General features: G+C 38.4%; 1 protein-coding gene across 2 annotated transcripts in view; it reads left to right on the plus strand.

Moving 5' to 3' along the window:
* The window catches only part of atp2a2b (ATPase sarcoplasmic/endoplasmic reticulum Ca2+ transporting 2b), a 75798-nt gene that overhangs the window by 35041 nt on the left and 13984 nt on the right, over window positions 1–26773 (plus strand). For both annotated transcript variants that reach the window (XM_020510698.2, XM_048611652.1), the window contains exons 6-15: window positions 5777–5857; window positions 7838–7923; window positions 11286–11750; window positions 12829–12917; window positions 16397–16499; window positions 17319–17450; window positions 17544–17669; window positions 18070–18288; window positions 22809–23144; window positions 25856–26076. In XM_020510698.2, coding sequence (XP_020366287.1) covers window positions 5777–5857; window positions 7838–7923; window positions 11286–11750; window positions 12829–12917; window positions 16397–16499; window positions 17319–17450; window positions 17544–17669; window positions 18070–18288; window positions 22809–23144; window positions 25856–26076 — 1858 coding nt within the window. The remainder of the gene's footprint in view (window positions 1–5776; window positions 5858–7837; window positions 7924–11285; window positions 11751–12828; window positions 12918–16396; window positions 16500–17318; window positions 17451–17543; window positions 17670–18069; window positions 18289–22808; window positions 23145–25855; window positions 26077–26773) is intronic.

The following is a 26773-nucleotide window of genomic DNA, read 5'->3' on the forward strand; positions in this document are numbered from 1 at the left end:
GTCTTATTACAAGCATGTTTGAAGCCTTTTATGAAAAGCAATTCCATCTCATTGAACCACTGCTGTCTCAACTCTACGACACATTAGTCCTTTTTCCAGATTACACAGTCTCATCGGTAGAGTTCTTAGATATCCAGGCTGTCATATGCCAGTAGTTGCAATTATTTTTGACTGTGCTTACCAAATTCCTATTAATGTACAGTCCTTTTGAGAGCAATAGGATCAATGAGTATTTATTGAATGGTCTAATTTCTATTTTGACACAAAATCATGGCAGTAATCCGTTTTCTCTGAATCCAAAACGGAGTGAGACATTTATGTGCAAAACTTAAAATTAATTATTTTTTTTGCTACAACTTGACCAACTAAAAAAAACTTTCCTTTCCCACTCACCCACACTCAGGAATCGGTTGTAATAATTTGTTAAAATTCACTATAGCATCAGTTTTATTTCTATATGTAATTAAGCTGATTATAATAGGATTGAAAAGTATTGTTGGTTTTCACACTACAGCAACACAGGATTAACTTGACATAAATAAAACTAGGTTAAAATTATTTCATGTTTTCTTATACAATTGGTGTATATATATTGTTAAATTAAAGGCCTTTTTTGTCCCTGCAGGGGTGTTCTATCCTGCCACTGATGAGACTTAATTCAATATTTTTACATCCAACTTCAGGTGACTTCAGTCAAATCTTATTTTTATTCAGATTATGAAATCTGTCAGGGAAACATTATATGATCTCAAGTATCATAAAATCATTGAGATGGATGTCAACTTATTTTTATTAAAAATTTGTAGCTGTCTCTGTCTTTCTGAATTCAACTGTTTTTAATTTGATGCAAGGTGTAGGCTGGAAAATACATTTGGAGCAGTAGCCACCATGACGTGTGAAACTATGCAACAAGGTATTATCCCATTGCTCCTGTGGAATTGTGATTTGCTGGAAACCAGCTGCTATCATATGTCCACATTTAAAGCTCCTCACGACATCAGGGGAGCACTTTCAAATAGTTTTCCCATTTTTGGCCTTGCTCATTGTCTGGGTATTGCTATTTGTTCTCTGCTCAAGGACACAGAAGCTTAGCTTACTTTTCATCTGGTAACTGCCATCAAACAAAGAAGATTGAAATGTGCTTTGCTTTATACCAAAATGCGTTATCTGCATATGGTTAAAGTTATGTTGCACTTAGTAGGTCTTTAATTCATTCTAATCTCAAAAATCAAATAGCTGACATTTTTTGACTGGAAATTGCTCTGAAATTGCTTATTTGGTGGCTTAATAAGAAACCTGTCCTTATTGGGAAATTCCTTGCAGGATATATAGCTGATTGGTAGATAATTTAATTTTTGAATCTGAATTTTTAAAATCAGATATTTTATAAAGTAATTGGAAAAGATCTGATTGCGGCATTGTGATAGCAGTCTCTAATGGAAGTTGCTTTGTGGTTTGTCCCTACATGTATTGGTTATGACATAATGCAAATGTAATTCTGTACTGCAGATATAGCAGCTGATGGTGCTAATCTTCTAGTGTGACAATAGAATGTTCACTGAACTCTGCCCCTGATGCAGTTTAAAAGTTTAATCACGTCAGTAATATTATCTGTTCTCTATTTGACAAAATTAAAATTGCACAGATGGCCTTCTGTTATTTAACCAAGAAATGTTTATATTGGGTGAACACCGAGTTGGGGGTGGGTGCGGAGTATGGGTAGGCGAAGAGGACACAGTAAAGCAATCTGTCTCTTTGACTAATGAAATGGTATTACGTGCTCATTTTTGCATTGAAAGGTTTTGCTCTTATGAATTGCTTTGTATTGTTGAATGTTACACAGAGCAGTCAGTAAAAACCCCTCCAGAAATGTAATTCATTTGGCTGTGGAACCACAACTGTACTACTTTCTGAGAAAGAGATGAGTGTGTGGAAGCAGGGCATTCTGCCCATCAAGTCAACACCGACCCTGTAAAGGGCATCCCTGCCCAATCCCTGTAATCTCCATTGAGCAACTGATGGCATTGCAGAATGACTTTCATGTCTGCTCTTACCTGATGCAACTAAGGTGTGGGTTTTGCTGTTTAATAACTGTTTCTCATTTTAAACTTGGGAAGAACTAGCTGGATCATCATGACTGCCTTCTTAGATTAAGCTGCAAACTTGCAGCCTAGTGTGGTCACGTAAGACACATTAAACAACTTGCATTCCTTTTGGCACCCTTTTTTTAAATAAATGTTTTGGAATACCTTTTGCTACAGATTCATCAATTCATTAGAGGAAAAGTTTGCTGCCATCTATATTTGTATGTTCTTGAGGAGTTGGACATGTAAGTTATTGATGGAATTTCATGTTTGCAAGGAAGTAGCAAATGCTTTTTTTTGTTGGACCCCATTGTGGCAACTTGTTCTGGCAGCTGCAAAAGTGATGTATTTTTAGATAAGTGAATTTCGGTTGACCAAATTACCATCTGTTGGCTAACTCTGGGCATGTGTCCTGTCCAGGTATCAATGTCAATCTTCCACTGTTAGGAAACCAAAGTGTTGCTTTCAGATTCATTTGTAGCATGAAATGTAGCTTATCCACCTACCAATGCCCCCCCCCACCACCCCAACAAAATCAGTGATTTCAAAAGGACTGAATTAGTATTGCAAGTAAATTTCATGTATAAGTGTTTCTGGAATGGTGTTAGAATCCAGTGATATAGGTACCATACTGTTAATGTGTCATGAGGTGATTCATATCAGCTAGAACAGCTAAAGGAGTGTGTGCAAATAACAGCTGTTCCAGGCGTGAACACCTTCCATAATAACACAGCAAGGGATGCTGAGCCTCCTATAATCATAAGATTAATTCTCTGTCCTGTACAGATGTACTGATCTGCTTAGCCTCACCAGTAACAGAAAACACATTTATCTGGCAGGCACGTTAACTTGCATCTTGGGACTTCACTGCCTCCACTCGAAGGATCCATCTTTTGAGTGTCTGGCAGCAACAGTGCTGTTTTGGCTTGTTAGTGATGTGTGGTGAAATAAAATGCTATCAGGACTTGCCCTGTTGTTGGTTACGTGGAGTAGGGTTTTAATGTAGTATTCAAGTGGGTGTTAGTCATCAGAATATAGTTTCTGACTAGGACAGTTTGTCCTTCCCTGCTTAGAGCCAATAAATCTTCTTGTTTTTATTAGACTGCAGCATGTGAACACAACTTTTTTTGTTTGGCTACAGGTAGCTGGAAAGATGAGAATTTAACATACCCTCTCTCTAGCGTGGTCCTCATTTCCTCCGGTTCTCTGTTAAACTGAATTTCCTATCCAATGCTTTTGTCTAGTTTATTTATTCTGTAAGATCTACCTTGAACCCCCTCTCCATTCTCCTCCATTCTCCAGCTCTAGAACTATTGTTGGGTGGCATTTCTACTTAGGTTCCTGTCTGTTTGAGCAGTCATCTGCAATCACCTACATATTTTAGTCTAGACACAGCTTTGTATCTCGTTTGCTTGATACCCTTTGGTGAGAGGATAGTCGATCTTTATATATGTGAATAAGTTGTATCTCTTTCTGACAGTACTTGCCATATTTTATTCCATTACAGCAGTAAATGCCACTTCCTTGGCACAAACTGTCTTTTGTAGCCACTTGATTAGCTGAACTAAGCTATGCAAAATGTTTGCATCTTGCTCAACCCAGAGTTGAGCACGGAACTGTACTTCATATCCATGTCCTTTTCTGTAGTGAATACTGATAAGACTAGGAAGGGGTATGTTGATGTTAAGGAGGTGGTATTGGGTGTTTTGAAAAATATCAAAGTAGGTAAATCCCCTGGACGTAATAGGATCTATTCCAGGGTACTCCTCCCTTGCCCCAACGCTCAATCCTCACCTGGAGCTTACAAGACCACAAATTTCCAGAAGGCTCTTCCTTTGTTAAAACAAGGTAACAGGGATAATTCAGGAAATTATTGGCCAGTGAGCCTTGCATCTGTAGTAGGAAAATTGTTGGAGAAAGTTCTTTGGGTCAGGATTTACTTGCGTTTGGAGAAGAATGGACTTGTTAGTGATAGTCAGCATGGCTTTATTTGGGGGAGGTTTTGTGTGTAAAATCTGTGTTTCTTGAGGAAGTGACCATGATTGAGGGTAGGGTAGGGAATGTTGTCAACATGGACTTTGTTATAGCATTTGAGGAGGTCCTTTATGGTAGGCTCGTCCAGAAGATTAACTCACATGGGATCCATGGTAAGCTGGATATATAATTGGCTTAGTCTACACCTGAGGGTTATTGGGGGAGGGCTGTTTTTCTGATGGGATGTCTATGACCACGATGTTCCGCAAGGATCAGTGTTGAGCCTTTAGTTTGTAATATATAGAAATGATTTGGATGGAAATGTAGGTGATCTGGTTAGTAAGTCTGCAATGACACATGTTGATGGAGTTGTGGATAGTGAGGAAGGTTGTCAAAGGATACAGCACGATATAGATCAGTTGGAAAGTTGAAGAAATGGCAGAGGTGGTTTTATCTGGACAAGTGAGGTTGTGTATTTTGGGAGGTCAAATACAGGAGGAAAGTATAAGGTCAATGACCGGACTCATAACATTGATTTCCATGTTTTTGGTACCTGCAGACTTGATTTTCTTCAATATCCTTATTGCTGGAGTCACAGTTCACCCTGCAAAACAAGAGCTCCACCTGACCAAAATGGCTGTTCAGTCCTGATCTGCCTGACTCCTGTTCTTGCTGACCTGTACCTGAACCCCAATATGTTAAAACTGCATGGTTTCATCTAACTCCTAACCCTGGTGTCTTTCTTACCTTGTACCTGGGTTTGCATAGTTTGGCCTTCTGATCTCTGTGGATTTCCCCATCCTTTTCCCATTATGTTTGGTAATAAAGTCTTCAGCTGTGATAACCCCTTTCCTAAAGCCCTGTACCTATTCAACACACAATCTCTCTTCTTTTAAAAGTCTTTAGAAACAATGTTTTTACTAAACATTTCTTCCCCTGGGCGCCTCTTTCACACATGATGTTATGTAAGTAATTTTTTTATTTGCTGGTATGAGAATCTGTGCATTACATGGTCTTTATCAAGTATGACAGGGCATTAAATATTAAAATCCAACACAGTTTATGTAAAGTGCTCTGCTTTAAATTCTAATTACGTGGCATTGCAACACTGGAGGAAGGTAATTATACTGAGTACTTCTCAACAGCTCGAGATTAAACATCCTAACACATGAAAACACTGTTCAGTTTGTCAGTATCTGTAAACCTGGAACTAGAATATACTTAGTGCCTTAGCGTGTTTATTGCTGAATGTGTTGGAAATGGGTGGGACTTGTGGATAAAATCAGGAAAGGTTCCAATTACAAAGACACCAACAAAGTTTTTGATTTTGTATATTTAGGAACTGTAATTTCTAAGATTCAACAATGTCTCCAAATTTGTGGTGGGCAAATTCCATTGCCTAGATTGGAGTGATTTAAAATGTATTTTCTTTCTACCTTCAGTAGTAATTCCAACTTCCATTCAAGTTAAATTGGAACCTTTTTATATACTTTAAAATTGTTGCATTCTTAATCTAAACACTGGGTGTGTTGGGGGTGGAGGTGAATGTGTATTGGTGGTTGTGCATTGAACATGTAGAAGAGTTTTGGGTTATACACCAGCTATAAGGCAGACTGGCATTACAAATGTTTATTGCCAACTGAAATGTTATTGGTTTATTATAAGATTAAAGATACCGAGCTGAAAGGTAATACTAATGCTTCTCTTTGTTTGTGTAGTTGGTGACAAGGTTCCTGCTGACATCAGGCTGACTTCAATTAAATCAACAACCCTAAGAGTAGATCAGTCTATTCTTACAGGTAACATGTCATGTTAATTTTCAAAGTGTTAAATAGTTTTATTGTATAACTTGAATTCCTCATCATAAATTCAACTGTTTTTCTTTTGCTAATATTACTTTGCATTATTTTATTTCCACCCTTTCTTTGCTCATACAGCTGCTTGATGTACCAGGCAGATTCTACCCCAACCCTGTCTGTTCCCAAGTTGAACTGCTTGTATTCTGTGAAAAGCTACAAAGAAGAGCACCTCCCTTGTAGGCCATCTCCATAGCAACGTGGCATACTTTAATAAATGCTGGCCCAGCCACAGAAACCCACACCACCTGAATGAATTTAAAAATACTTGGGATCCTTCAAAAATATAAAGTAAACTAACAATCTTTTATCTTGAAAATAGTGTTGATTTAATGAACTGTATAAATAATTATAACACTTTTTAAAGGAGTTTAACAGCCATCTTCAGATTTTTTTGATCCCACCAAGAAACCCTTTAACATACAAAGGTACCCTTAGGCTCTTTGATCTGGGAACAACACAGATAATTTAAATTCCTTACCGAATAACTGTAGACCACCTATCCCTTCCAGTAGCTTAGGTGAGTCATCCATTGTTCAAGTTTTTTCGCTTTCAACTCAACTTATTAAATAAATGCATATTATCTTTTCAAGTATAGATACTCCACGTCTATTTAACAGCTTCTGAAACAAGTCTTTCCATTTATCTACATTTAACTTTTCAACTTAAGAATTAAATCTTATTTCCTAAACTCCAACTTAATTATAAAATCTGACATTTGCAACATCCTGCATTAAATTTCATCTGCTGCATGCCTGTCTACTCCAGCAGCGTGCCAATTGGTCACTATCCTCCCAACAATTTACTTTTTCACTTCCAAGTTTTATGTCACCAGCAAGTTTTGAAATTGTCTACTGCACCCAAGTCTAGATCACTGATGTATGTAGAGAAACCTGTATGTGCTAATAAAAAAAAACCTGTAAAATCTGTACCTTTTCCAAGAAACAGCCATTTACTAATGCTCTATGTCACTCAGTCAACTTTGTAACCCTACCACTGCTGTCTATTTTATTCTGTTGACTTGTCAGCATTGTTGAAGTCTGTTATGTGACGCTTTATGAAAAGATCTTTGGAAGTCCACGAGCACTGCATCAGCCACATGAGCAGTGGTGGTACAAATTTGAGTCATGGCAAAGATTGTTGCTGCATGTAGCAGCATTGTTTGGCAGTGAAAACCCCTTACTTCAGGGTCTTTTGGTGAAGTTGTAGTGTCCCTATCTCTGGGCTAGAAGATCTTGGTTCAAGTTCCAACTGCTCCAAAGATGTGTCATTAATATGTCTGAACAGGTTGATTTTAAAAAATAGCTACACTGCCAAATTGTATTTCCTTATCAACGCTCTGTAAGCTCATTAAAAATCCTAAGTCAGTTAACCATGAGTTGTTTTAAATTGCAATGTACAGAATCTGAAATATCGGTGAAACAGAAGGGAAACATTATACATTGAAAAGATGGGATTTTAAGATTTAGAACTTTATTTTTGATAGCTGGTTGCATGTATTGCAACTCAACAAATTTTAACTTTTAATTGCTTCGTTTAAATTTTTGGATACTTGCAATTCTCAAGCACATTGAATTATTAGTGTTGTAGATTTTTATGATGAGTAATATTCAGCTGATCTGTTAACTTTTTAGTGTGTAATTTAATATATAAAACAAAAGGATAAAGTGGACGTAAGTATATTTAAGAATTCTTCAAACTTTTTATAAACCAGCCCCCAGCTACATTATGAACAGAAAATGACACAGTCTCTCAGTGGGTTACATTGAGTCAAAAGGTTTACTTAGATTGCTTCTAAAATTTGATATTTTGCAGTCTTGTACGCTTAAGTCCAGATGTCCTTTCCTTTAAAAATAAAGGACGACTTTGATCTGGGTGACATTTAAATAATTCTTTCTAATGTTTCTTTTTTCTCTTGCCTAGGTGAATCTGTGTCAATTATCAAGCACACTGATCCAGTACCTGACCCTCGTGCTGTGAATCAGGACAAAAAGAACATGCTATTTTCTGTAAGCAACTTGATTGTCTAGATTTAACTTTGAGTAGTAAAGTGACCTGCTTAAGAATAGGCAATGCCATCAAGCTGTTGCAACCCAATCCCTCACTGTTACTTTTTATAACTAAAAAGCCACTTCACCCTTCACTTATCAAATTGATAGTTGTAATAGTATTTACTCATCAGGTAGCCAGCTTTTTTCTTTCCTTTCCCAGCACGATATAATTTTGAATTGAATTTTAACTACCTTGAACTTCAAATAAAAGGCTCTCATTAGTAAAGCAAATTTGTTTGAACTTCTCTGATAGTATTTTTGACTCCTTCCCTGTTTCAGACAGAAATTTCAGGCACATGTAGTTTCAGTCCGTTGCTGTTTACACATACAAAACAAAACCATTCAGTTGTAAAGAGTAGCTCTAAATGAAGACTAATGCCAAGAAATTGTTTTGGCTCAGGGACTTTTATACTGTAGGATTGACTTGCTGCCATAATCTTCTGGATAGTAGTCAAATACAGTAGAATGTTAACATGTTCCTAATAATTTGGCATCTTTCTTGCATATATCAGAGTTTTGTAAAACTGCTACTTTTAAAGGGGAGAAGTGAGAATAAGTTTTTTTTTTTTGTTTCAAATGCCGATTCTACAGCTCAAGTCCTTCAGATTTCTCCCTAAGCTGATCTTAATATTGCTGTCCAAGTGCCATCAGGTGCTGATGCTGTAAGTCATGGCACAGCTAGTGGCATCACCAGAAAATGTGCCAGATTAAAATTGGTTATAGATTTAATGATCTTAACAAAGGGGTTTTCCAGTTGGAGCTATTATGTTAGTTTTGCCAAGGAAATAATGATTTTATAATCCACTGTTTCATTGTTGATAGATGAAACAATGTTTGTTCCTGGTTTTTGATGTGACAACATGTTGTGCTGTAATTGAGGATTGAGTACAGGACTGAATCTTCACTTGATTTCTGATCTTGTTTGCTATCTTGAAGGCTGTAAGGTGAATGTTAATTGAATGTTCCTGCCAGTATTACATTCAGTTTTCTATTAAGAGTCCAGTAAATTAAAACAGGCAAAGCACTTTCTTCCCTTTGGTGTATGTAGTGACTGTGACTTGTGGTGTGGTGTGTTGTGGCAGGATTGATGATTGCCAGGCTCTTTCAATTGTAAGAGGACCCAGAACAGTGGTCTGGTAGCAGGAGCCAACTCCACCTCACTAACATTCACAGAGGGTTGTTCCCCCATCTCCTACTTTCACTGACTTGTACCCTGCATTCCTGTGCCTTGGGTGGGTGCAGGCAACTAACAACCATCACTTCTGATGTTGATGGCAGTATCAAGCTGTTAGCTGCTTCTTTGGTCGGTAGTTCTCAATAGGTAGGACTTCTTTGCAGGAGAGCCTTTGATGGGACCCCTAGAACTCTTGGAAGCCAGCATTCTTCTCCTAGTAGATGTGATCCCCGTTGGCCTGGCACAGTCCTGTCCGTTGTGTAAAATGAAGTCTTAAGTGGGTTCTTTTTGGGATCTACTTTAGTGGCATTTATGTTTGTGTGCTGTTTTGTCTTTCAGTGCTCACTGGCAGTATGCATTGGGTGACTGATCATTCAGAGTGCCCATAACTCTACAAGCTGGAAGGCCAATATCTTTATATCTCAAAGTCCAAAATTCTGAGTATTTTAAAATTTAACTTTAGTTATCACTAGACTTCACAGTTATAAAAACAGGCATTTTGAGGAGGCAGAAGATAATCTGTTTGAGATTTTAATTCACCTTGACTTTTAAATAGTGCCATTACACAATTCTAGCTAGTGTAATTTCATGGCCACAGCGTGCCTGGCAGAAGTAGACCCCCTGTTCTGAATTCTGAACAGTCCACTGCGAAGTTATTTTGCTGAGCTGCAAATTCGTGAGGAAGGCATTGTCTTAATACCCAAAACACTCATCTGTCCAAATGCATTGTCATAGTGGACCACTTGGGTTACTGTTTTATACAGTCGTTTTGATGTAGGTTCCAGAAACTAGCATCCCTTTAACCATTTTGCAGATTTCTGCTTCTCTAGTAACACAACAGTAGTCCCAGCTCTTATGGGCTCGATCTACCATCTGATCTGTCAGTGTGAACATGGAAATCTGCCCCACAGAGGGTTGTCTCTGTCATCCAATCTATAAGGGAGAGGACAGATAAAACTTCAGCTGGTTGCTCTGGATCACTGCAAACAACAGAAAAATAACCTTCTTAGCCTCTGTTTTTTTTTCTTCTGGTTATCAATTTTTGAAATTTTATCATCTGTTCACAAGCTATTGTTGCTTACAATCTAATTGCACAAATTTTAATTTTGACCTTAAAAACATTCCCCCCCGCCCCACCCCAAACCAAATTATAGCTTTCAATTAAAAATCAACTTTTGAGCACAAGTGTTCCCCGTTAAATTATAAAGCTGTCTTTGATTTAAACAATCCAATGAAAATCATTTTTTTTGTTTCTGGCTATTGTATGACACTGGGTTTGAATGCTTAATTTTGTTTTGACTCACCAGAATGGTGTGTTGTTTTAAGATTTATCCATCAATAAGTGGGAGCAGATCTTTTCAAACTATGAGAATTGCTAAACTTAAAATAGGTGAGTCTACTGACAAAAGATAACAAAATCTTGTAGGAAAGTGAGTTTATAGGTTAAGTAGGGGCTTGCAGCGTGTTTGTAGTTTGTGGACCGTTGTGTGGATACCTTTTTTCTTATTTGTGTAAGAATATACTCAATTAGTTTATTGAGCTGCTTTACTGTTTGATTTGTTTCTCAATCTGGTACAAATAAACATTGAGAGGTCCTTTTTTTTTGGTGATCATCTTACTAGGCATATGCCTATACTTAACTGCAATGCGTCAGTCACCCATCCCAAGGCTTAGGAATGCATACTGTAACCAACTGAGTTATGATTAAAACTAAGGAACAACTCATGATCATAGGCCAACCAACTCAAATGCTGTAACTATATCAGTGGCACAAGTTTTATAACCTTTGAGTGGATGGCTGTCACTATATTTATATTCTTGAATATGAGAGCCTTTGGAGGGAAAATGGATATCAGGAATATCTTAGTATTGTTTTGTAATTTATTTGAGTATATAAATGATAATTGAATGTCTGCTATGGTGGGATTTAAATCCAGAATCTTCACAGGCTATCAGTCTGGGCCTTTGGCTTACTATTCTGGTGAGTATTACCATGACACCATTATCACCTTCCTCAAATTTTCTCTTAATTACTGATTAAACTGCTGTGTATTTCAATTTGTTTAGCATATAGCTGCTCTGTTAACGTAGGTAGAAATTGCGAACTCCCAATTTCAAGATAAACGTATCACTTTTCCCCTCACAGGGTACAAATGTTGCAGCTGGAAGGGCAGTTGGAGTTGTCGTTGCCACTGGTACAAGCACAGAAATTGGAAAAATTCGTGATGAAATGGCAGCAACTGAACAGGAGAGGACTCCACTTCAACAGAAGCTTGATGAGTTTGGTGAACAGCTTTCCAAGGTTATCTCGCTCATCTGTATTGCTGTCTGGATCATAAACATTGGCCACTTCAATGACCCTGTACATGGTGGCTCCTGGATCCGTGGTGCCATCTATTACTTTAAGATTGCAGTTGCTCTGGCTGTTGCTGCTATTCCAGAGGGTTTACCAGCTGTTATTACTACCTGCCTGGCCCTTGGAACTAGACGAATGGCAAAGAAGAATGCTATTGTGCGGAGTTTGCCCTCTGTTGAAACATTGGGTTGCACTTCTGTTATCTGTTCTGACAAAACTGGTACTCTCACTACAAATCAGATGTCTGTCTGCCGGGTAAGTATTTTTACATCAGATTTTGGATTATTTAAAAGTTTTTGTAAAACAACTTTAAAATGCAGAAGATTGTCTCTGTCTGTACTGTTAGTCTTTTTAATGTTTGGAATGGAAGGGTGGCAAGTGTGAGAATTGTTTAAGGTCAGAGCACGGAAGACTCCATTTCTCTGCTGAAGCAACATTTTATTTTCCTAAAAAATAATTGCCTTAGTCTGCACTTATTAGTTAATTGTATATTATCCCTTTGTCCTTCAATTGACAATGTACATGGGAATTTATGCAACATCCTCTGGAGAGCCCAACTTAAATGGCATAATGCCAGAGTAAAATCGATGGTGAAATCCACTTTAAATGTTTATCAAACTTAATTATCTGTTTCATTATTAAAATTTTTATATTAGAAACAGATTTGGTTGGCTTTTATCTACAGACTGTGATGTGTGCATCTTTTTGTTTAGATTTATTAATGTATGCTTGCATGCAAGATGTAGCATTTTTTTAAAAAATGGGTTTTTTTAGCGCAAAGTTAAGATTTTAAATAACTAAGCACTGACCCATCTTGAAACTGTTGGAAGAGTTTAAATTAGTTCATTTGTCCTTTACATGTCATCTTCAGCTTGTAGGATATGTGCAAGATTTATGTGAGCTGTCACACATTCAAAATTGGCTGCTAAAGCAACCTGATTGTTTGCCAAATGAACTCCTCTGGGAGTATGATTTCTCTACTCAAGCTTGGTGTAAAGAATCTTTTGACCTAGCCAGTAAGATTCTCGCAGCTTTCTCTGATCTCGTGAGGCACTTGCACAGACTATAAAATCTATGCATGTATGAGATTATATGGGGCTCCATGTACTTGTATCTCAATCCTTTAAAACTATTTCCAGAAAAAGATTTATGTATGTAGCAACAGACCTAAATGCTGATCCGATCTTTAGCATTGTGTAAAAGAAGCTTTGTTTATGTGTCGGGTAACCCATTTGTCGTCATGAGGAATTTGTGTTTTTCTACTCACTGATTTGATCAGCAGTTGATATGCTGTGCTTAACTTAGACTGTCCATTACTTTGTCATTTTCCTAGATGTTCATTGTTGACAAAGTTGAAGGCGAACAGTGTTCTCTGAATGAGTTTTCAGTAAGTGGCTCCACCTATAGTCCTGAGGGACAAATGTAAGTACACGTGCTCATTCATTTTTCAAACCCATTTTTCAACCTGCACCTTGAATGTGTACAGCTGTATTTAAAAGTATGGGTCAGTTGTCTGTGCACTGTATTCTATACTTGATTTTGAAGTGTATATGAAAGCATTTAATATACAACAACTTTCCACTGTAACTAAATTGGATTTTTTGTTCCTACATGCCTTGAATAATAAGACCAAAAAAACCCACTTTAAGACTATATTGTGTTTGGCACTTGGGGAAGGTTTATCACAATTGCACAATGCAATTACCGCTAATCTAGTGCCTCTTTCTGCAGGGGAGGGTGAAGAGAAGGAAATGAAAACCATTTTTGCTGTTTTTTCCAAGAGGATGTAGTGGGTGAACCTGATAACGAATAACAGCGCACAGTGTTAATGCAAATAGAGACCTAAACAGGGATACAACATCTCCACTAGTGAGCTGTCTATCAGAAGGTAATAGAAATGGCAGGATTAGGACATGACCACATATATATTTGTGTGGCTGCAAAGATCTGTGACTTGATCCTTTTTTTTTGTCCTACCTCCTGACTGTAGAAGACATACCTTTTTAGAGGCTGTACACTTCAACATGTATTCATTACCCAGTCTCAAATATAAAAGGGGAAGAGTGTTATATTGGTAAATTCCATCCATATTCATTGGACCTTTTTAGCTTGAATCAAATTTCAACAGTATGCCACTAGTAATAAAACTCTTTCAGTCTGGTATACTTGTTCAGGAAAACAAATGCCTGGATCCTAAATTTCAGTGTGCCCTTTTTTTTTTTTTTGTTTGAAGCCTCACATTCACTTGTGACATTTGGCTCTAATCCAGGAAGACGACTAATTTTGGTAGAAGATCTTTATTTAATCAAAAATATCCATCAAAAATTTGCGAAGTATTTATTTGGATTTGACTCTAGACTTCTGTCATATATTGCGGACTTGACTTAATCTTGATGTTGTGGCTAATGAGATTAAGGGCAATAACTTTGGATATCTGTTGGGGGAACAAATTGCAAGTAAATGAAGTTGCCAGATATTATTCAGAGTATGCTATTATTACAGGTCGACCTTCCCAATCTTTTTACACCAGAATCTTGTCTCTTAACAGTATTTTGTCTGAAATTTTTGCAGGTCTATTTGATTACTTATTGGGAAATGTTCAAGAATAAACCACCAACTTTGGACTAAGGTTGTGTGTGAAGGTTTTTGTCAAGTAATTTAAAAATTTCTAAGCAGGAGAAGCTGGTCATGAAAAGGTGCTGTTAATTTCCACATTGCTGCTGCCATGCCACGCCCCACCCACCCAAAAAAAATCTTGAAATATATACAAGCAATAACTTGGATTAATGTAGTACATTTTGCATTGTTAGGAAATCCCATTGCAAAACTGAACTACTTGCGGTGTAGCCATTAAGCTTATGTAGACAAAGAACAGACGCCTTCCTAAGTCCTATAAACAACAGAGATAATGGCAAGAAGAGAATTTTTAAAAATTATCATGTTAGTTTAGCAATAACTAAAACACAAGAAAATCGCTCTTCCTTTTGCTCAAGTGGTATGCTGTGATTCTTTTGCATCCACTGAAGGGGCCAGTACCTTGCTATACTGTTGTATCTGAAGGAAAGAGCCCCACTGCAACATTCTCTCCATTCTGCAATGAAATGTTAACGTATCTTATGCTTAAGTCTCTGGAATGGGGCTTGAATCCACAACCGTATGACTCGAGGTGAGAAAGCCATGACTGCTGCAATGTGTGCAGAAAGAGCAAGTTGAGAATAATCTGTGCTTTTGTAACTGAAAGAATACCCTAACCTGCTACATGTGAAATTTTATTACCATTGTTGCACATAAGCGAATAATATTAAAGAGCTCAGAGGTAAATTTCCCTTTGTGCTTGTCTTCCAGAATGACTTGATGCTAACTTAGTCAAACAGTACAGAAACAGGCCCTTTTGGCCCACCATGTCTATGCTGACCAACAAACACCAAACTACACTAATCTCCTTTACCTGTACTTGTTTCATAGCCTCCTGTGCACTGGCATTTTAAGTCCTCGTCCAGATGCTGCTTAAATGTTGTGACAGTACCTGCCTCTGCCATCCTCTGGGTGATAAGTTGTTTTTGTCGGATCGCCCTAAACCACTTACTCCTCACCTCTAAACATTTTCCCTCTGGTCTTAGAAATGTCTGCTATGGCAAAAAGATTCTCACAATATAACCTGTCTGTGCCTCTCATAATTTTGTATATCTCGATCAGATTCCCTGTCAGTCTCCTCTGCTCCAAGGAAAGTCAATCCAGTCTCACCCCATGCCTGTTATGCAACAGTTAATGTCCTGGTGAATCTCCTATGTGCACTCTCCAGGGAAATCCTTCCAATTATGCAGTTCTGACTGCCACATTCAGCATTCTGTCAGTGGCCTAACCAGTATTTTATGATGTTTCATGTGAAATTGTGAATGACAACAGTGTCTTTATTTTTGTTATCTATATTGTATTTGTGCTTTTTAAATTAATCAGCTGGGTAAAAATTATGTAACGGAATTTTCTATTTCTGTAATTTTGAATGAATACCGCAGTAAAAGTTAATGTTCAGGAATGAAAAGATAAATATTAGCAGAATTTTCAATCTTTGCTGCCTTAGAATGCAGTTTGAATGAAATAATCCTGGTCATGTGAACTTTAATTACCAATGCAAGTAAAATCTTTAGTATGCAGACAAAGAGCGATTTTTTTTTTTTGTTTTTTTTTGTGGTTAATAAGTGAAGTGGCTAAATAAGAATTTGCATTACTTTAATAATGGCTTGTTTTAGTTTTTAAATACTGTCACTCACTGAGTAGTACTGTGATCAATATAATGCTGACTTTGAAAAATAATAGTTTCATTGATAAATTTTAATGTTTTTTTGGAATGAAAGTGCCAGGTTTCTTTTTGACCTGTAACTTCAATTTGCGTAAATGTGTGCCTATGTTTAAACTCTTCCCTTTAAACAGCATCAGAATGGTGCTAATGGGACATAAACACTGCAACTCAGTCACATTGTTGCCAAAAGTGACTGATATTGCACCAAGTGATCCTGGATAACTGGGGCATATTTTGCATATCATTATCTGGAATGGGTGCGACTGCTAACTTCAGCACTGCAGTTTAAGTACCTGTATAGGCAGTGCTGTTATTCAGTTCCTGTCTTGAGCTGAAGTTGAAATTTTAACCCAGCTGAGCACATCAGTTGGGTCTTGTGCACTGCATTTGAGTTGAAACTACAATAGGATCCCCCAGTATGAATTATTGTTTGCGAATCTCAAAACTTAAATATGGTGGTTTCCAAAATAAAAATTCAAATTTGTAAAACTGAATCTGGATTGACCCTGTTGCCACTAACACTGCTGTGGCCTACGGTTCCTTAATTGAATAGAATATTTGGGCCTGGAAATCATAGTTAAATTTAACTTTTGTCTTGCAGAGATTTGGATAACAAGGTAGTGAAATGTTCTGACTACGATGGCCTTGTTGAACTGGCAACAATCTGTGCACTTTGCAATGATTCTTCTTTGGATTATAATGAGGTATGAATCTAATATACAATTGCTCATTTAACTTACCATGACTGCACATGGAAGTCAAGATCATGCAGGGCTGAAAGACTGGAGTTTCATAGAGTGAGATGGAACTGGGAGAGAGACCAGATGCAAGAAATGGATGGCTTATGGAAGAGATGATATAAAAGAAGGCCTGGTGGTGGAGATGGACCTAATGTGACGTGGCAGTGTTGGTGGCTATTATCTAATGGCTGGGGGGCACTGCACTGGGTCAGATTAAGGGAAGAAGGAAAATTGAGGATGGTTTTTGTTTTGTCTAGGAGTTGCAGCAAGCAAATTAAAGTTTTGCTTATTTGTATCCCAAGTTATTGTCATGCTTAGCTGATTCAATCTGGAAGTGTATATTAGGTAAATGCTACTTGATTGGAATAACTGCGATGACTTTGATTTCATTACCTTTCATATATTTAAATCTTGAACTTTTTTCAAGAATAAAATACTGGTGAATAATGGAGGTTTCCACCCTTCAAAAGTCTGGCAAAATTTAAAACCCTATTCCCAGTCAATACTTGAATATTTCATTGTGTGATTGAAATGTATCTTCCTGGTAATTGCAACTGAACACCAAATCTCTCAAATTAAAACATTTCTCTGCCAGATTGAAGTAGTAATTGTTTTGGATTTATAGTTCAAATTCTAATATTTCTTTAGTTCAGAAAATCAAAATCGATCAACTTGTTATACTAACTATGGGAAAAGTACTCTCGTTGCCATGTTTAGTACTGTCGGAAACTATTCATTGTGGTTTCAGTGTCAATTCTAATTAATTTTGCCTCTAATTTTCAGACCAAAGGTGTATATGAGAAGGTTGGAGAAGCCACAGAGACTGCCCTTTGTTGCTTGGCTGAAAAAATGAATGTGTTTGATACAGACATGAAGAATCTATCCAAGATTGAGCGTGCCAATGCCTGCTGCACTGTAAGTTTTTAAACTTTGAAGCAGTGTGCTTTTACTGACGGGGTAAAAAGTTAAATAGAAAATTTAGCTTAAAATATATTTTTGTTTCTCCAGGTCATCAAACAACTAATGAAGAAGGAGTTCACTCTGGAGTTTTCCAGAGACCGGAAATCGATGTCTGTGTACTGTTCCCCTAACAAACCCACTCGTTCATCTATTGGCAACAAGATGTTTGTTAAGGTAAAACTTTAGTGCATTTTGCTTTATCCCCCTCGTACTGTTGATCATTTTGTAGTTTCATATTCAATAAAAGTATTTTCTACTTTGTAGATGAATTGGCAACAATATTTGCAAGTATTGCTGTATTCATTTGCATTGAACCATCCCAGTGGTGGTTTTGAGCAAACCTGACTGAGTCTGTTTTTGGGCTTATGACCATTACCTACTAATGATGATTAACTTTGAACTGACAGAATTAATCTTGAGTTGAGTTCATAAAATCCATGCTCTGAAATGGTTGGCAGAAGCAAATCCATTTTCAGAGAACAAGCTGTCAAAGTATTGTAGAGAATGGTGGGGTCCATGGGGCTATGTTGTGCTAAGAATGCTGTAACTGTTTTGCTTTTTTTCTCCCCAACAGGGTGCCCCTGAGGGAGTGATTGATAGATGCTCGTATGTTCGTGTTGGAACCAATAAAGTGCCCCTCTCAGTGTCTGTCAAAGAGAAGATTTTGTCTGTTGTCAAAGAATGGGGTACTGGGAGGGACACACTTCGTTGCTTGGCACTGGCTACACATGATAATCCAGTCAGAAAAGAAGATATGAACTTGGAAGAGTCATCGAATTTTATTAATTATGAAGTTAGTATTGGCATCAGAAAGGACTTTATGTTGCTGTAAACTTTTTGTATTGGTAACCACAGCTAAAAAGTAAATATTGTCCATTATGTTTAATGAAATGGCAATTAAAGGTATCAAAGTTAAACATGGGAGAGAGCCATATTCATATAGGCAGTAAAGTCTCACCCACTCTTTTCAAGCATTCCTTTTTGTACCTTCCAAACCTTCTTGAAAGAATTCCAACAACCTTTTTTTAATTAAATGATATTGTGCTATTTGTATACCTGTCAGAGGATCTACTGTGCTTTGTTAACTAAATGGAGCAGTTGGTGAGCCAGTGAGAATTAATTGTCAGTGGTTACGGATTTGTATCGCTGTAGTATTTTATTCACATGGGACGTGGGCACCACCAGCTGGCCCAGTATTTATTGTCCATCCCTAGTTGCCTATTAACTGTGGTGATTTGCTGCCATGAATTGCGGCAGTCCATGTGCTGCATGTACAATGCTATTAGGGAGGGAATTCCTGGATTTTGACCCAACAAATCTGAAGGAACTGTGATGTATTACCAAGTCAGGATGGTGAGTGGCTTGGAGATGAACTTGCAAGTCGTTTCCCAAATATCTGTTGCTCGTCCTTCTAGATGGTAGTGGACATGGGTTTGGAAGATGCTGTCTCAAGATCTTTGAATGTTTGCAGTGCACCTTGTAGATAGTACACACTGCTGCTGCTACTGAGGTGGTGGAGGGAGTGGATGCTTGTGGATGTGCTGCTAATCAAGTGGGCTGCTTTGAGCTGGATGCTGTCAAGCTTCCTGAGTTTTGTTGGAGTGGCACTTGCCTAGGCAAATGGGGTATTCCATCACACTCCTGACTTGTGCTTTGTAGATGGTGGGCAGGCTTTAGGAATGCAGGAGGTGATTTACTTCCTGAAGTATTCCTACCCTCTAACCTGCTCTTGCAGCTGCTGTATTTATATGGCTAGTCCTGGTCAGTTTCTCATGACTGGCAACCCCTAGGATGTTGTTCTAACAAGATTCAGTAAAGGTAACACCATTGAAACTTAAGGAGCAATGGTTAAATTGTCTTTTGTTTGAGATAGCCTTTGCCTGGCATATGTGACCATAAGACATAGGAGCAGAAATTAGGCCATTCGACCCATTGAGTCTGCTCTGCCATTCAGTCTTGGCTGATAAGTTCTTCAACCCCATTCTCCTGCTTTTTCCCTGTAACCCTTGATCCCCTTGATAATCAAGAACCTATCCACCTCAATCTTAAATGTACTCAATGACCTGGCGTCATCAGCCTTCTGTGGCAGTGAATTCCATAGATTCACCACTCTGGCTGAAGAAGTTTCTCCTTATCTCCGTTCTAAAAGGTCTTCCCTTTACTCTAAGGCTGTGCCCTCAGGTCCTAGTCTCTCCTACCAATGGAAGCATCTTCCCAACATCCACTCTGTCCAGGCCATTCAGTATTCTGTAAGTTTCAATTAGATCCCCCTCATCCTTCTAAACTCCAATGAGTATAGTCCCAGAGTCCTCAAACTTCCTCATTTGTTAAGCTTTCCATTCCTGGGACCATTCTCGTGAACCTCCTCTGAACCAGCTCCAGGGCCAGTACATCCTTCCTGAGATATGGGGCCCAAAACTGCGCACAATACTCCAAATGTGGCCTGACCTGAGCCTTATAAAGCCTCAGTAGTACATCCCTGCTTTTATATTCAAGTCCTCTCAAAATAAATGCCAACATTGCATTTGCCTTCCTGACGACTGACTCAACCTGCAAGTTTACCTTGAGAGAATCCTGGACTAGAACTCCCAAGTCTCTTTGCACTTCAGACTTCTGAATTTTCTCCCCATTTAGAAAATAGTCCATGCTTTTATTCTTCTTACCAAAGTGCATGACCTCACACTTCCCCAAGTTGTACTCCATCTGCCACTACTTTGCCCACTCTCCTAACCTGTCCAAATCCTTCTGCAGCCTTGCCACCTCCTCAATACTACCTGCCCCTCCACCTATCTTTGTATCTGGCAAAATTAGCCAGAATGCCCACAGTTCCTTCATCTAGATAATTAATGTATAAAGTGAAAGGTTGTCGTCCCAATACTGACTCTTGTGGAACACTACTTGTCACTGGCTGCCATCCAGAGAAAGATCCCTTTTATCCCCACTCTTTCTGCCATACAGCCAGTCTTCTATCTGTGCTAGCACCTTGCCTCTAACACCATGGGCCCTTATCTTACTCAGCAGCCTCCTGTGTGGCACCTTGTCAAAGGCCTTCTTGAAGTCCAGGTAGATAACATCCATTGGCTCTCCTTGGTCTACCCTGCTCATTACTTCTCAAAGAATTCTAGCAGATTTGTCAGGCATGACCTCCCCTTGATGAAACCATGCTGACTTTGCCTTATTTTACTCTACACGTCCAAATATTCAGAAATCTCATCCTTTACATGTCACATGTATGTTATAAGTTATAGATCACAAGATATAGTTTGAAGATGGAATGAACAGCGGTCTTATTTGTGTTAAATTGGTACCTAATGTTTTTGCTAAATGTCAACTTTAGCCTGGACACTGGTCTTTGAAACCAAACTGGAAAGGTGCATGGCACTTTGCAATTACTGAAAGAAGCAGAGAAAACCAAAGTCCTGAAACAACAGATGATGCTTGTAGAAGACACATCCTCACAATTCTCCTTTGGAGATTAGATATCCCAGCTGCACAAAAGGATCCTTTGTCCCCTGTGTGGGTTTTAGGACTAAACGCTGATAGATTTGTAGCAAAAAGCTGTGTGTGTGTGTGTGTGTGTGTGTGTGTGTGTGTGTGTAGGAAGTTGACTTTGCAATTGTTAGGTCCTTGGGATTTGGATGCTTAGAATGTCCAGGTGGCATGTGACAACACGATTAAAATTAGTCATCTATTACTTTGAAGATGCGTGTTGAATTTATAGCTCTTGAGATTAAGGTGACTTCATGGTAATGTGCCTGGTGATTAGAAAATTGGAGCTGGGTACGCGTTTTCAAGCTAACAGATCTGTAATTCTTCAGGATGCTGCTGTTGATTGAGTTGACCATTAAACTACCATCATCTGGGGCTGGGATTCTTCCCATTCAGCTTCAGAAAACACCAAGCAATCGGTTAAAACATTGTGAATTGTTGTTTGTTCTATTTTAGTAACTTGAGCAAGAACGTTTTTCAAACTAGTTTATGGCTGAACATATTCAGACCAACTTGCACTCAAGTGTCCGCCATTAGCCCCCCTCAAACACTTTTCAACATACCACATGTTAGTTTTTTTTAGTCCTTGCATCTGCGCAAGTATTGAAGTGTTAACAGTGCCATGTTCTGGTAAACTGTCTGGCCTTGTTTACGTAGATTACAGGATGACTGTTGACATTGGGGGTTCCTAATCCACTTGTCCTGTAAACTGAACGGGATCTTGGTTAATGGGGTGTCATCCCGTCTTGGGGGAGAGTGTCTACTTGTCTAGTTTTCTTTCCTTGGTTTGTGTGTGGTTATTGATTTCCAGGTGCCTGATACCACCAAACAGGGAAAAAAGTGCTAGTTGAATTTGGTTCAATGATGTCAGAAATATTTGAGGAAAATGCCACATGATACATGGCAATTTACTATGTGTAAAATTGTACCTGTCCACATGTAAGTCAAACTGAAATTGTTCCAGAGTGATTTGTTAACTTTGCTGTTTTTTGCATTTTAAAAATGATCAGTCTAGGTGAAGCAAACAGATTTGAAATGTTTAACTTAATGGTTAATGGACCCATTAGACATAATAAATGGAATTGAGTTGAATTCAAATTACTCCACATCGATTATAGAATGATCGCAATGCAGAAGGGGATCATTCGGTCCATGGTGTCCGTGCTCCCTCTATGTAAAAGTTACTCAGTTCCCCCACTCACTGTATTATTGTACCCCCAAATTTTCACTATCGCAAAGTTTTTCATTTCTTTCTTGATCTGTATTATGTTAACTGATCTTGGCAAATGAAGTTGTTAAAGTAGGGTAAGTAAATATTGCCCTTTGCCCTGCAAGAGAAAATTCATCCGAGGCTCCCACTACGAACTGACAACTCCAATTCAGGTAGTTAGCGGACACGAATGAATGGTCAGACTCATCAGACCATATTCTTGTATACCAGAATGTGAAAGGTATTACTAAAGGCAGAGATAGCAGGAACTGCTGATGCTGGAGAATCTGAGATAACAAGGTGTAGAGCTGGATGAACACAGCAGGCCAAGCAGCATCAGAGGAGCAGGAAGGCTGACGTTTCGGGCCTAGACCCTCCTTATTACTAAAGGCATCCTTGTGTTTTTATTTTAATAGTATAAGTCATAAGGTGATACAAAATAAAGCAGGCCCTACAGCTTTTGGGTAGAAACAATTTGGAAATGCAATTGGCTTCAATGTGCCTGCAGCAGGATTTAAAGGATATTTACGAAAAACGTGCCATTGTTTTGAACATCATGTGACTGCTAATGTAGCAGTGTGTTTTGGAAAATGACAATGTTGTCTCCCTTCCAGGTTGGCCTGACATTCGTTGGCTGTGTTGGTATGCTTGATCCACCACGATCAGAGGTAGCTGCTTCAGTCAAGATGTGCAAGCACGCTGGTATCCGTGTAATCATGATCACTGGTGACAACAAGGGCACTGCTGTAGCCATTTGCCGTCGTATTGGTATCTTTTCAGAACGGGAAGATGTCACTAAAAAAGCTTTCACTGGCCGTGAGTTTGATGAACTTCCCCCAGCAGAACAACGTGAAGCTTGTTTGACTGCTCGCTGCTTTGCTCGTGTTGAACCATCTCACAAGTCTAAGATTGTGGAATTTTTACAAGCTTTTGATGAAATCACAGCTATGGTAGGAGTGCTAGTTTTTGAAGTGCTTTATACTTCAATTATTCTTGTTTTGTGTAATCACTCTTTTTGCTTTTTTAAACCATTTGGCAGCTCATGTAAAATCAATTCCTGGTGTTGGCTAATGTTAGGCAACCAGCTGAAAGGGAACTGTTTTGAAAGGCAAAATTATTTTAAACAAGTTTCCTGGACCCATCACAATTGATGTTATTCACGTTAAACTGCAATTTCTTTACATTTACCATGAAAATGAATTATTGCTGTTCCTCCCAGTCTTAATTATGCCTTGCTGGATGTTTACATGAAACTGTATTGAACAGAAAAGCAACCTTTTGTCAAGATAATGTATTTTGTATACTTGCTCAGTATATAAGATGTGATCGTTGCTTCAGATTCACAATCAAAGTTGTATGAAATTTCTTAGTTTATGGGCTTTCTGATTTCCTGGATAGTTTTCAGTGACGGCAATGATGAGGATCCTTGGTCCCTGTAGGTTCAGCATATCACAGGGGTGCCGCACTTGACCTCAGTGGCATGGGACAAGGGAGCGAAATTTGGCTAAAATTCCCACTCGTGATCACCTAAGCAATGGTTCCTTCTGAAAGTTGACATTTTCGCATTTAACGATGATTGAGCTCAATTCCGAAGCCCACTTAATAAATAAGAATCCAGGTTCAACTCCAAACAAAAAAAAAATCATTTTTAAGGTATGTTCACAGGGGAGCCTAGCCACCTTGAGGTTTTGTCCCAGTAACAGCTGAACATTTTAAGGCGAATTTTGGTAGTATTGAGGTAGGGGAGTCTTTAAGATCTCCTTAACAGCATTTCTCTTAATAGGGTTTCACATTGCAACTTTCCCATGTTAAAGCACACCCATTATTTCATACTCCAGGATTATTTGTGGAGCACAATAAATGACTGTTTAGAAACTTTTTTAAGTTAGATGTTAGATTGTGATTGAAATAACATGTCACCTGATAAAAGGCTGCCACCAAAATGAATGTTACATGGAACTTGGTGTAGTTAGTTACTAAGCATCTTGTACCACATGCTGAGGAGTGTAACATATTGCCTCAATGGCTTTCTAGAACATGAATTTGAGACAATGTTCACAGAAGTAATTCCAGGCAGGTCGAGATACAAATAAGACATCCCTTTGAAAGAAGAGAATGCTTGAGCACAAGTTTGACACGTTCACCTCTGCACTTCCCCTTTTCTCATTTATTTCAATTTTAATTAAAATTTTCACGACTTCAGTGCACTGTATTTTCTGGTTTGTTGAAGAGTATACTTCCCTGTGATTGGCTATTTACCCTGCTTGAAAAGATATTCGTGGTGGAAGCATAAAGATCCTTTTAATGTCAAGTTCAAATTAGGCTGAAAAGGAGAAATCAGTGCCACAGATCAGATGTTTGTAGGCAGCTTTCTTTTAGAGCAATGGAGTGTATCATTCCTTCACCACTCTATGAAATCTGGACCATTATCACACGTTCTTTGTGGTCTGTTTCTAGTTGGGATACCCTCAAGTCCTATTTATTAGGCATATCAGGTATTAATGCAATTCGAGTCCTTTTTAAAGTAGTATCCTCCATTTAATTTTAATTCTATCCCCTTTTTGATCAAATTACTGACTATTTGCTTAGTAAGTTTATATTCTGTGCCGCTTGATTTAAATTGCCACCTTCACTCCCTTGTATCAAATTCCAGTTTTCTTTAGAAGTTTTCACTGTGTGTAAATGTGACCTAGGTCAGTGGTTCAATTGGTAGCACACTCAGCTAAGTCAGAAACTCTGGTTCAGATCCTACTCCCGGGACTTGAGCCCAATAGTCTAGGCTGTCACTTCAGTGCATTTTGAGAGGTATCACCTTTTTGGATATAGTGTAAAAATGGGGACATTGTCTTCCCCCTTGGGCAGATGTAAAAGATTCCATAGCACTATTACAAAAGAGCAGGGCTGTTATCCTCGTATCTTCTAATAACCAGCAATATAATGTCTTGTATGATTATTATCACATTCCTGTTTGTGGGAATATATTGTGAGCAAATTGGCTGAAATGTTTCCTGCATTGCAACCCTGGCTGAAAAGTGCTATGTAAATGCAGATCTTTTCTTTTGGTCACACTCCTTCTTCATTAGATGTTCCTGTAATGCACATGCCCTTTTGAGACGTACTAGTAACTACTAATTGATCAACTCTTGCCTGCAAGAACTGGAGTAGTTCAAGAAAGCAGCCCACCACCACCTTCTAGCTTTGGGATTGGTGATAAATGCTGATCTAGCCAGCAGCACCAAGTCCCATGAATTTAAAATTATCGCCTGGACAAGAATCCATTTGCAATTGGTTGACTTGTAAGAATTAAAAATATTGTAAAACTAGGTTTAAAATTTGATTTTTAAATTAAGATTTATTACACGTTAGTACAGAAACCTTTACTCAAATTACTTTAACTGTCACAAAGTAGTCTATAACCAAACTGAAATGAAAGCAAAAACTTGCTGTATATTTCTATCCCTTGTTTACTCAGATATTTTGCCCCTTTTTTGGTTTTGAAGCCCTATGACCCTATTGAAAACTGCCTTCAAGTAATTGCCCATACTTGTCTTTTAGGGTAAATGTTTTAATGTAAAAAAGCATAATCCTGAATTCATCATTTTTCATGTACCAATGTGGCATTCACCTATTTCTTCACCTCCCCCTGCCCTGGCATTGACAGACTGGTGATGGTGTGAATGATGCTCCTGCCCTGAAGAAGGCAGAGATTGGAATTGCCATGGGATCTGGTACAGCTGTGGCAAAATCTGCCTCTGAAATGGTACTGGCTGATGACAACTTTTCCACGATTGTAGCAGCAGTGGAGGAAGGCCGTGCTATCTACAACAACATGAAACAATTTATTCGCTACCTCATCTCTTCCAATGTTGGAGAAGTAGTCTGGTAAGTAGGAGGCTGAGCGGCATTCAATCATTCCCAATTTTGATGAATCACAGAAGTTTACAGTACAGAAGGAGGCCATCCAGCCCTCTTTTATATCTGTACTGACTCCCGAAAGAGCTACCCAGCTCATCCCATTCTCCATCCCTATCTCTATAGCTCTCTAAGTTCATCACTTTCAAATATATATCCAGCTTTTTTTTTCTGAACCCACCTATAGAACCTGCTTCCTCCACTCTCCCAGGCAGCACATTTCCAAATCCTAACAATTCTGAGTAAAAAGTTTCTCCTCATCTGACTCTTAGCTCTCTTCTGACAATCTTGTACTTAGGATTCTTGGTTACTGAAATACCACCTAGTGGAAACAGAATATCCTCCTTTACCGTGTCAAAATTGTTCATAATTTTGAACAACTCAATGAGGTCATCTCTGCAGTAAGGAAAAAAATCCCCAATTTCTCTAATCTTGCCTTGTCTAAAATTCCTCATTCCTGGTATCCTTCTCGTAAATCTCCTTTGCACTTTATCCAGGACTTTAACATTCTTCCTCAAATAAGGTGCCCAGATTTGAACAGAATACCCCAAATGTGATCTGGCCAACGATTTGTAGAGGTGTAGAATCACTTCCTTGCTTTTATACTCTATGCCTCTATTTAAAAAATCCAAGGAACCTAGAGGCTGCTTAACTGTTTCAACTTGCC

The sequence above is a fragment of the Rhincodon typus genome, chromosome 24 (assembly GCF_021869965.1).
Source record: "Rhincodon typus isolate 14 chromosome 24, sRhiTyp1.1, whole genome shotgun sequence".
Taxonomy (NCBI): domain Eukaryota; kingdom Metazoa; phylum Chordata; class Chondrichthyes; order Orectolobiformes; family Rhincodontidae; genus Rhincodon; species Rhincodon typus.